The sequence below is a fragment of the Macrobrachium nipponense genome, chromosome 13 (genome assembly GCF_015104395.2).
Source record: "Macrobrachium nipponense isolate FS-2020 chromosome 13, ASM1510439v2, whole genome shotgun sequence".
In the NCBI taxonomy this organism is placed as follows: domain Eukaryota; kingdom Metazoa; phylum Arthropoda; class Malacostraca; order Decapoda; family Palaemonidae; genus Macrobrachium; species Macrobrachium nipponense.
In genome coordinates, this window is record NC_087206.1 from 47363808 (window position 1) to 47376406 (window position 12599).

Sequence of the window (12599 nt, forward strand, 5' to 3'; positions counted from 1 at the left end):
TAGTATTTGTTTTAATAATCTCTCTCTCTCTCTCTCTCTCTCTCTCTCTCTCTATAAGTGAATAAAAGTGGTACATATTTAGCGATCTTATTAAAGTTCCTGGTGATTAGGGTAAATGTCACTTCTGTAACACCACCATTTCCTGGAAAATATTGCTATGTTGCAAGTTATTAAGTACTGCTAAATGTGCGAATAATGATATATTTCCTCTCCCAGGTATTGACAAAATGGCCTCCAACCATGACAGCTGCACCAAGCAACTGCCCATGTCAGAGAGCATGAGATGAAATTCTCTTTTTTGGGATTTGCTAGAAATCGATTCTGCGCGTACACACACACACACGCCCAAGGAAAAAAAAGAGGTATAGGCTGATTCAAAGTCTAATGAAAGGATAGTCTGCAAATAATGCGATTGACTTCAATGGGAGTTGCATTAGAGAAAACATGCCCAGTTATCACACACAGACACACACACATATATATAAATGTAAATATATATATATATATATATATATATATATATATATATATATATATATATATATATATATATAATTTGGTTCCCAGGCGGAATAAACACACACTACCTCTACATTAATCAGTATTTAATTTTTTCATTTCAGTAGAAAAGGTTACTCTGTTTCATTAGAAATAAACAAAGAACGGAAGAAAAGAGCTATTAAGCATATGCTAAGTACAAAACTCGGTTAAATTTCATGAGACTATCTCCGCACACATAAGCTAAAAATAACGTCAAGAAGATTGCAGTGGTTTAGGGGAAGGCTTGGAAAAGGTTAATGCTGTACCCAGAATATCGGCGGTTTCTATCTCTACGAGCCAACAAAAACAAAATTTTTAATGGTTTTTGTTTCATAATCTCATCTTTTTTCGGTTCTAACGAAAATTTCTCTACATTTTCGGACTTAACATTTCATCACATTGACAGACCCTGTTTCATTGTTAAAGAAGTATATCTCCCATATTTCTTATTCTATCGCCTGCTGTGATTGTTCCATCTCTTTCTGCGTAAAAGTGTGAGCAATCAAGCTGTTGAATATTCATAAAACCAAAAGAAACTATCTTTCAAGAGAAGAGAAAAGCGAAAGAAAAAGTGTTCGAAATCATCCTCGGTCTTCTGCGAGCATTCCGTTTAATGCCAGACGTCTTTGTTTACTACTTTTGTTTCAACGTTAAGCCATAATATTTATTTTTGCTTTTGCAAATTACTGGTTATTTTATCTTAAAAATTTATTCATGATTATTAATAACGCTCATTATCACTAACATTATTAAGTATCATTTTCCGAAAGCAGTTCACGTGACACGTCCTCATCAATTCCGTTGTCCGTTATTTCATTGCAGATATTGGCGGTGCTCAGATCACATAATTGCACTCACCTGTACTACAGACGAACAGCAAAAGGTGCTCTTCCAATTTACTCTGAAAAAAAAAAAAAAAAAAAGAGTTTTCGAAGTAACTGGTAAGACCTACAAGTTGGCTTTGAACAAAGCTTATCAGTACAACGATATCTAATTATCATGGCAGCTCTAAAGCAAATTGGAGTTACCATCGCACCCGGATTCAGACATTGCTGTATATCACTCGCAGACGTTTAAGCGAGGCAGACATGTATATACATACGTTCTCGCCATTGGTGTGTCATTGTTCCGGAGACCTCGTGGCTCCCGTACACACTCTCATATAAACGGACGCACACGTACGTACTTATGCACAGCGACGCTCCCCAGCCACCCTTCTCCAACCCCTCCCCATCGCACACGCCAGACAGAATTACCGTATTACTACGGCATCTGTAGTAGGCTTTTGTAACTTGCTTGCAAACGTTATTAGCGAAACTAATTCCGTATTGGTGTTATATTTCTGTAAGAACCAATCTTCCCACTCTTATACGAGAGTGAGATAGAGAGAAAAGGAAAAAAAGGAGGGTGAGCGAGATCGATAGAGGGTAGCAGGGTGTCTGATCGCGGGGGTGGGAGGGCGGAGGGGGCTACTAGAGACATGTTCAACGAGAGCGAGTTGTGTTCCTGGCTGCTCGAGCAGTCCAGTGTTGTGAGTTTCTCCGACCGGAGTAGATGTATACGTTGTGTGTAGTGCACAGTGATGTGTTTGTCATGACTCATGTGTAGTAATTCAGTATTATCAAACAGTACTGTCGATTCTTCTGCAACTTCTAAGAGCGAGAGGAGGGACTCATCCCCTCCGGTAACGTTTGCGCGGTGGAGTTTTTAATAGGAAGGCCACAGGGAGAACAACCTCCTCATCAGCGACACCGATGTTCAGAAAATGTTTAAAGGGATAAAGAAACGCTTCAATTCCTCAAGGTACGTTCATCAGTAATCTATGAAGCTTCATCTTTCAGTCAGGAATCGCGTCAAGTTAATCGTTCTGAGGGTGACGCTCAAAACGACGCCCCCAAAACATTGCGAGTGTCACCTCTCGGTGCCAAGCAATAAACCTCGAACACCCCCGCGGCGTCGGTGGCTTTTAAGTTGAGGTTCGTTGTATCGTATAATCTTTTATTTCGTCAACCGTTTTCGTGTCATTGCGTTAAAGATTCATCACCCTGGAAGACTTCTTTGACAACTAGAAGAGTGACAGATGTTAACAATATATTTTTGTTGGTTGACATGTCTCCTATTTGTCAGATGAGACCCTTTGGCTTATAGAATGGACGGAGAGACACTAGTAGCTTTCTTTTTCTGTCTGTTAAGAGGATGTTGTTGCCCATACCCATTATCGGCTTTCTCTACCATATTTGGCGTGATGCCGTAGGCCTACGCGTTTTGTTCTTCATTCATTGTCTCTAGCGTATATATTTTTATCTTAAAGCTGGGAAGAAGATATTGAAGAATTTAATATAGATATTTAAAATCTTAACACCTGGAACATATAAAAATACAATTATTATTAAGGATTCAGGTCTCGTTATTAAAATTAAATTGTTGAAGATTGTAGAGCCTGAATAGCCTATGCTACAAACATTTTGTAACAATTTTTAAAGAAATTTCATTTTTAGTAATTTTTATGTGTGAAATTAGATGAACCGTCTTGACCTGCACAATGATTGTGGTTGAATTTGGTGTGGCCCCTGAAGATTACAGCCTGACAGCTGTGAAAGGAATGACTTGTAAGCATCACCTGTGTTAAAAACGAACATGAACCGACCACAGAACGTCTCTTAACAACTTCAGTTTGCTCGAGGTGTATCAGTAACCTGAAAGCCTAGCAGTGCAGTTGGATATTACTATATATATTCTGTCAATTTCCCTTGACCATTTAATATTACATATATCCTATTGTTTGAAGTGTCTGTCTTTCTATTGGTTAAATAGCAGACTTGTGTTAAAACTTATGGAAACTTGCATTGACTGAACTCTTTCCAGGAGATGAACTTTGATGAGTATCGATTACAATTTGGCTGTTTTGTCCTAGAAACAACAATAAAACGCCCTCATTATCACCAGAGGCTTAGCGACGGGAAGTGGTCAGTGGCCCTGGTAACAAACAAATGGTAGAAAGTCCGAAACCAAAACATAACATCATTGACAAAAGTTATAATGAGAATAATATTGTGCCTAGATAACGGAAGTAGTAATATGGTTAGTGTAAGTTAATGGCAGTTGCTGGATTGTTTATGTACGAAGGGCATTATACCATAAAAACTTCATTTGACGCTGGGGAAATACCAAGAAGTGGAATCGTACTTGCTCTGGGTTTGTCTGGAAACTGAACATAGCAAATGAGGGGTTCGGTTTTACACACACACACACACACACACACACACACACACACACACACACACACACACACACATATATATATATATATATATATATATATATATATATATATATCTGTGTGTATGTGTTCTACAGTAAGATTTGCGAAATCCAGGGATTCCACGAAATCACTGAAATTTCCAGGAAATTTGTGATATGACCAGTTCGCTTATGAACATTGATCTCCGAAGGCTAGTACTCAAACCGGCGAAACACATTTTGACGCCCCCCAAGGACTAGTACTAAACACGGCGAAATAGTGTAGATGAATCACTGTTTCGGCATGTTTAGCACTAGCCCCCAGAGTTCAAATGTTTCTGAGCGAATTAGTCACAATCTTACTAATATATTTGTGAGTGAGTTTGTGTGTGCGTGAGTGTATGTAGTATGTTATAAATGGCTTCGTCTGTTGGAGAGAGAGAGAGAGAGAGAGGAGAGAGAGAGAGAGAGAGATTTTGCTAGTCTCAGAATGATTGCAGTTGAATAACGGGTGATTTTTGAAGGCCGATTTCGCTCTCTCCTACCCATCCCATCCCCTGCTTCCCTCTGCCCCTCTATCTTGTATCCTCCTCCTCCTCCTCCTCCTCCTCCTCCTCCTCCTCCTCCTCGCCATCAGCAGTGCTTTTGAGTTGTCTTTGGCTCCGTCTCCCTCCCCCGCGGTGCGTGGCGTTCATCGTCTGTTCAATATTGATTCGGTTTAGAAACAGTTTCTGGTTTGTTATTGATCGGCGTGTCCTGGGGAAACGGAGGTCGTCTAGCATTGTTGTGGTTTTTGATGAGTCGACTTACGTTTTGTTGCTTATCCATTTGATTTTTTCAGCCTTTATAGCTAGAGATTTAGATCATGCACTATGCAGATGACATTGTTGTTATTGCCGTGTGTGATGTTGTTTATAAGTTTGAATTCCAGTAACTATCCATCGCCGAAGACATCCAGTTTTCCAGTTTTATAAGGTCTGCTTCAACAGCGAACTTCCATTAACAGCTATAGTACCTAGAAATTAAACGATATGTGCCCCTCGATTTGCAGAGCATCAGCTTCCATATTCTTTAAATCTTCGATGTGTTTATACTTTTCTCTCTGGTTTCTTAACACACACACACACGCACACACACATATTATATATATATATGTGTGTGTGTGTGTGTGTGTGTGTGTGTGTGTGTGTGTGTGTGTTTGTTATTACCGATACTCTTACTACTACGTATAATGATAACAATATTATAAATATCAATGCAAAGAAAGTGATTTAACAATTTGTGAGAATTATGACTGGTGTAGTAAACTTGTTCTTTTCGTTGTTTCTGTCTGTTTGTATCACTGATCTCCTTTCCCTTTTCTGGTCAGCCACACGCTCATTGGCAGTAATGACCAAGGACCAGATTACATCAGTGGCGATGGTGCCACACCGTAAAAATGAGGCATGTTTCCTTTCGTGAGTTAGGCCTAACTAAGGTTGAGTCACGCACAGTGGAAGTTGTACCTTATATAGGTGTTTGACTCACATCGACTCTTGCTTTAAAATGTTTTGCCTGAAATTTAGCTCAAAAGGACAAAAGTGTCAGCTCTGGTTATAGCTAAGAATCTTGAGTATTAAAAAAATATTTTACTTTTAGTCTGCAAGAGCACGGCAGTTATCCGAGTTGTCATTTTTTCTCAAATGTTATCCTGCATATATTTTTTTGCGTTTAGACGTGCTTTCTTTTGTGAAATTTAGTTTATGAAAGAGAAAGAGGGTGATTAAGAAAGGAGAATTTTTTTTTTGGAAGTTGAAACGTGGCGAGTGGATCCCGTAGGTTCGAGCGCCATTTATTTTTTTTTTTTTTATTGGAAAATGATCAGTTGAATAGGTTGCTTTCCTGCCCTTTGATTTTGTTAACAAGGCACATGTAAATTATCAGTTTAAGGAATGGTTGGCATTATTTAAACTAGAAATATAAGAATATAACTGGCACCAATTAAACAATTACTATCTACTAGCGCTCTCGGTCACGAGCTGTACAGTCATACGCACATACCCACGCTGTGTAATTACCGTAATATGTCTTACCACAGCCCATTAGCCATAATTAGGGTAATTAGACTATTACTAGTGGGCTATTTAAGTGTCACCTGATTGTTAACACAGTCACAAGGGCAAACAGAGTTACAGAATCCTAACTTGCAACTTTCGTTTGACGATAATCTTCGCCTTTCTGAGTTGGGTTCGGTTCTGTACTCTGTTATTTTGTGAAAAGATGATACAGCAATTCGATCTAGCCTAAATGAACTTATCTTGCCAGAATTTGGTAGGATTTATTTGACAGTTCATCCATGTCTTTGCTGTAGTGTCGCGGGCGCAGTCTACATTATACAGTGGTGTATTCCCATGTTTTTCGTTTTTTTTTTGTCTTTGTAAAACTTAGCTGTACTGACTAAAATGAAAAATTAATTGCAAACTAAAGGTTCCCCCTCAGTACACATTCCAAGAAGTGACAGAGAAAGAAATTTCCCCTGAGTTGAAAAAAAGCAATAAAGCAGTTCTTTGTATTTTGGACGTTCGGTCAAAAAAATGTTTTTCATGTATTTGGACGACTGGGGAAACTGTAATCATGGTAGAATGAATGACCATAAATGAATAAGAGCAAGGTTACATATAGTAATTGTTTTTTACAGACATATGGTACATATCTGCGTTGTACCCGAATAGCAAATGAGGTGATTAAGCATTCTCTGTGCGGATGATTGTGATCTTGCTTTGTAGGTTAGTTACACGAGATAGTCCTTCCGAGTACCGACGGAGTTTTTTTTTTTTCTTATTGTTTCTTCATATTTTTTGCAAGGCGGCCGGGCTTTATGAGTGAAGCGTAGGGAAGCGAAAGGAGCGTGACGTGATTATCTGTTATAGTGGGTAGGGTAATGACGAGGTTCTTATTAATGGAGCTGGGCCGCTGTCCTTCCCCACCCCCCCCCCACCCCCTCTCTCTGCTCTCTCCCCTCTCCACCTACAAACCTCGTTCAGCTCTCCTCCCTATTTAACTAAGGTTGAGGGAGTGGAAGGGAATCGTTAATACAACCCTCTCTCTCTCTCTCTCTCTCTCTCTCTCTCTCTCTCTCTCTCTCTCTCTCTCTCTCTACTGCAACTCTATCGATTTCAATGCCTGGCAACAAGGGACAACGGCGGACGATGACTACGCTATTTCTGCTCTCCTGCTGCTGCTCCTCCTCCTCTTCCTACTCCTCTCCTCCTGTTCCTGCTCCTGCTCCTGCTCCTGCCTCCTGCTCCTCCCACGCGTCGTCGCCCGTCGTCGGCAGTAGAGACCTTCCTTGCTGCTCGTCGTTGCCTCATCTTCTTCTCCCGGCTCGTCTCGTCTCGAGGCCAGTGCGATTAAGTAGTTCATGGAACAAATATTTTTTCCAGTTAACTTTTTCTCTTCATATATATATATATATATATATATATATATTATATATATATATATATGAAGATAAAAGAGACATTTATATATATATATATATATATATATATATATATATATATATATATATATATATGTATGTATAGTATATTTATGTATATATATAGATATATATATATATATATATATATATATATATATATATATATATATATATTATATATATGAGGGAAGATAACTGGAAAATATATCTGTTCAATGAATTTAAGTTTTGAAGTTAATCGCAGAGGACTTGCAGTGGCCTCGAGACGAGTCGAGTCGGGAAACGAAGATGAAGGCAATGATAACTAAGTAGGAGGGTCTCTACTGCCGACGACGATGGCGAATGACGAGTGGGAGGAGGATGGGGAAAAGCAGGGGAGCAGGAGGAGGAAGAAGAGGAGGAGGAGCATATACTATATATATTATCGTGGACTTTTTTTCGGCAGATTCCTGGGTAGGCCATAGGGTTTCTAGCTCATTACCCTTATCATTGAAACATTCGTTGGACGCAGTAGTTCCAGCAGTAATTGATATTGGTATTCCAGTGTCCACGTAATATGACACTGGTTTTGTTTTTTCTTTGGAGTCACCTCGTATTAGGGAAAACGACTTACTGGTGAAATGCATCTGGGGCAGCAATGTCTACAAATGCAAATGGGAGCGCCTCAAGGCAGAGGAGCACCTACTGGAGTGCTGTGGATTTGTTCACAGTCAGCCTACTCAGGAAAAAGTATTTGAACCAAGTTTGAAATTCTGAAGTTCCTATAATTCAACTAAAGGATGAACGAAGAATGTCTCACAATTCAGACACATGAGGAATCATGGTACTGAATCTCGCAGAAGGGAAGGCAATATTGTCAGACTTTAATATACTTCTAGTAATACCTGCTGAATGCAGAATTATGACAGGTCGTATACAGCATGCACAATGAGCAAATAGAACAATGATGCCTGAGATGAGTATCAAGATCAGGGTTTTTTTAAGAAGTTTGGTAGAACTCAAGTTTTTGTTCAACAGCTGCCGACGAAACATGGAAGAATGAAAGAACTGAAACATTTTCTCAGGATAAATAGGTTACTAAAAAACTTTTGAAACTTTTTCAGTAGCTATATTGATTTTTGTGTAAGTGAAGACATAAAATAACTAAATTTATTTATCAAAAAGTTATTTCGTAATTAATTATTTCGTAATTAAAAATAGCACATACAATTTTGACAGAATTGCTCTTATTAAAGAAATAGTCTTCGGAAAGATCTGGGTTTGGGGAACTAATGTTGTAAGTTAAGTATATCTCAGTTTTACCAGACCACTGAGCTGATTAACAGCTCTCCTAGGGCTGGCCCGAAGGATTAGATATTTTACGTGGCTAGGAACCAATTGGTTACTTAGCAACGGGACCTATATACAGCTTATCGTGGGATCCGAATCACATCGAGAAATTAATTTCTGTCACCAGAAATAAATTCCTCTGAATCCTTGTTAGCAGGACCCTGACTTCGGTTGCCGAGCACGTAACCGACTCGTCCAACGAGGACCAATGTTGTAGACTTGCTAACAGTCTTCCTTGAGTTTTATTGTAGTTTAACCTCAACCCACATCATGTGTACCTGGCACTAATTTTAGTCAAATATCATTTAGGAAAGTGAACAACCATTGGTCTGTACTTAGGAGATGGAGCCATGCAAGGAGAATCTTTCATAACCAATAAACTTGTCTTTAAAGCTAAATCACTCTTTGAATGTATGTAGTATAAAAAGTTTAGGGCCAAGAACACTACCTTGTAGAACATCATGGATTGCTTTCCTGAAGTCATTATAATGGCTTTCAGTAGCCACTGTTTGCAGGCTAATAGTTAAAGATTCAATATTGATGCTAAGGAATGGTCCACCAATTTTCATCGAAGTTCATGACTAATATAGTCAAATGCAGGACTGAAGTCAAGACCAATCACGAGAATTGACTAGAATCTGAATTTCTTTACGACACTGTAAATTAAAAGAGGAGCATCACAAGCATGCAGGCATTGTGAAGGCCAATTGCCACTTGCTGCATAGGCATACAGACATACAAAACTTTAGATAATATGGGAGTTATGGAAACTGGGCCGTTATCAGTAGCTAGACGCACTCCACCCGTTACCGAATGCAGTCATATTCTCAGTTACACAAGTTCAAACGTTCCCCTTCTAGCTAACTTTTATAATATAACAGATTTTTGAAGCTAAGGAATCAGCAATTAAGATAATTAAATAAAAGGAAAATATCATTTAGGTCCACAGCTCTTATAAGCATCAAGGGTGAGTAAAAGAGTCTTAATTACGTCTTACGGTAATGCTAAGCAGTTTGTTTAGCTTTAGGGAAAGTAGCATTTAATGCGAAGCTAGTTGGAAAATGGACCAGGTTCTTAGATACAGTAATATAATGAGGTATGAGGGTCATGTCAAATTCAAAGAGATAGTCACTGATATAGTCGGGGTGATAACAGGTATAGGATTATTAAAAAAAGGAATAAAACAGGAATTGGTACACTAGGAAAGAAGAGTGAAATGCAGTTACACGACAAGTAGTAATTCTGCAGTGGTATACAAAAGAATCATTAAGGTAGTCCAATACAAAACATTTGAAACAAATGTATTGAAAATTTTTGGATGAATCTTGGCTCCTTTATTAAATAGCAGCTGGAGATGTACTCTAATGAATTCAGTGAAGAGATAAAGGTTTATAAGCAAATAGTTCTTAGAATTGATGGGCTAGTGCTGTCTAAATTAGTTCAGTCCTGGGTCGATTTAGTGACTATTTTGAAGAGTTGTTGAAAGTGGAAGACTGAAGGGGGTCAACCTGAGTAATGCACCAGTGGAAGATATTTTTGAAAATTTTGGAGAGTGAGTGTTGAGTATGAAAGAAGGTTTTTTAAGGCTGAAGGATAGAAGGGCACTAAGAGCGTGAGTTTACATTTGAGATGCTGTATTACAATGGGAAAAGTATGATAAGGTCTTACTAGGGTGAGCAAAGTATCTTTGGCTGAAGGAAACGTTCCAGAAGGATGAATGAGGAAAATAAATAACTGTTGTTTTTGTACGCAGTGAAGGGTGATAGAAATGACTAAAAATGATAGGGAAATAACAATGATTGAGTAAATTAATGAAGGCATACGGTAGTAAGATTTTGAATGAGAAAGAAAGGCTGATAGCAGTGCTGATAAGGGAAGAACGGTGTATGTTTTGACAAGGGAAAGAGTTTTATAGACATTCTGAGAGTAAAGGGAAACCCCATCCATACTATCCGTGGACAAATAAAGAACCTTTTAACAGAACTAACAGGAAAATGATTCGTTAGATGTTGAGAAATTGTCTATGGTATATTCCATCATTCACTAGAATATATAGAAATTGACATGCTGATGGTGAATTGTGTATGAGTGTACAGTAGGAAGAGGGTCTAGCTGTGGTAAAGGTGGGTCTGAAAAGAGAGTGTTAAGCGTTTCCAAAGGTGTTTAAAATTCTTATGGTCGAGTGTTGCAAAACATAAGAAAGAAGACAGTAGATATGGGCACAAACTTGTTAGATAAAAAGACGGGGCATTAATGGCTGGTGTTTGCAAGTCATGCATGTTGATTGTAGTAGTAGGGAAGAGAGCCTGCAGACTTATCAAGGGAGGTTGAAGTATTCGTCAGAGAAAGATTGAGGTAAATGTTATCAAGAGTGGTTGTGAGAATTACCTGACTGAGGGAATATGGTATAACAGATGTTAGTATTGATGGTTATAGAACGAAGTGATTTCCTCTTTGGGTACTTTGGATGAAATTTGTGATGGAAGGAGGAGAGAAGAGGTGAGTTCCAGAACATATATAAGTTAAGTGAAGTGTGGACACTGAATGGGAATGCGAGACTTCCAACTGTTCAGATGATTTTTTTCTGTGAGAAAAACTTTGATGTGGAGTATGAAGGATTAAAATTGTTGGTAATGGAAGAGTTAAAAGTGTTTGAATTCGTTTTTGATGTGTGGTTAGAATGAAGGATTGTATACTGGAGAAAAGAGGAGTAATTTGATAGTGTTCAGAGAAAGTAAAAGAGGTGATTGAGAACGTGGTGGTCAGGTGAAGCAAAAGAGGTAATGGGGCACTTTGATATCCAGGAAGCAAAAGATTGCTTACACAGGATATTTTAGTGATGTTGTGTGTTCTGAATGGGGCAGCTTATCACTGATAAGACTTTTGTGTAACGTTATGAAATATCTTGTGTGGCAGAAATGTTCTGGAATAGGAATATTGGTGATCAGTGGATACTGTCCAGTTTAATGTTTACTCATAATCAACAAAAGCCATAAGAAAGAGATCTTTGGATTCCATACACTTCTACACATACACACACACACTCACACACACACACACACACACATATATATATGTATGTATATATTATAAACATATAAGTGTGTAAACTTTTGCAAGGGCAATGAATCTTGCCATATGGTTTGGATAGGGTCTCTGAGCAATGAATCCAAAGAGTGGCAATAATCATATCAACCTACAATGGCCATCGTTTTGAGTCCTGTAAACATACGTCTTAAATCTCGCGATGAATTCAGAGATTTTAAAAGCTAATAAAATGACGGAGGAAGGCCTAATTGGGAGTTCTGTGTAGGCCTAACTCGATTACGCTTGTGAGGAGCGTTAAGTTAATGTTGTTTACAGACCGCCTTAAGCAAAATTAAGGCTGTGAAGTACACGCGAGACCATCTATGTAATAACGTTGTTGTGTACGTAAGCCTTTCGTAACTTGTTTCCGTCTGTTCGTTCAGCCAGAACATTTGTCTGTTTGCAATGGGCGTCTTAAAATAAAATGAAGACGATCATATGACGGTGCTGATGCACCTGCAAATCGCTCATATGTCTTATAAGACGTCATCCTTTGAGATAGTCTATCTCTACGTCTAATTTTCTTTTCAAAGAAGGCAGAGATATGAAAGGTTTGACTTCTTTTTCGGATTTTCCGACGGTTTTTGGGCCGTGATTGAGTGAAAGTCTGAAGAGGTTACTGAGGAAATAGCATGAACTCGCTGTATTACGCAAGGTGATTAAACTGGCAGCGTTTGATACTGAACGTTTGAGGATCTTGGGTTAAAGGGGTTCCTATGTTCTCCAATTAATGTTGTATGTTAAGCCAAATGATCTACGCATTCAGTGTTTCATCTATCAGTTCTGAATAATATAAAGATCGAAGTATATTTATTAAAAAGAGGAGATGATTTTTCTGTTCGTGATTCGATGTTAGGTACTAATTGCCTTCACACTGACCATTTGTTTATTCGAACCATTCGGCTATTTGGTGCCCCATTAGTAGATTAGGACGAGAGGT

The 12599-nt window shown here is 38.5% G+C and overlaps 1 protein-coding gene across 2 annotated transcripts in view; it reads left to right on the forward strand.

Annotated features, from left to right (window-relative positions):
• Nucleotides 1-2034: 2034 nt before the first annotated feature.
• The window catches only part of LOC135225783 (uncharacterized), a 602193-nt gene continuing 591628 nt past the window's right edge, over nt 2035-12599 (forward strand). For both annotated transcript variants that reach the window (XM_064265254.1, XM_064265252.1), the window contains exon 1: nt 2035-2343. Coding sequence is in view for 1 of the 2 variants with exons in the window: in XM_064265252.1 (XP_064121322.1) it covers nt 2306-2343 (38 nt within the window). In the remaining variant the exon portion in view is untranslated. The remainder of the gene's footprint in view (nt 2344-12599) is intronic.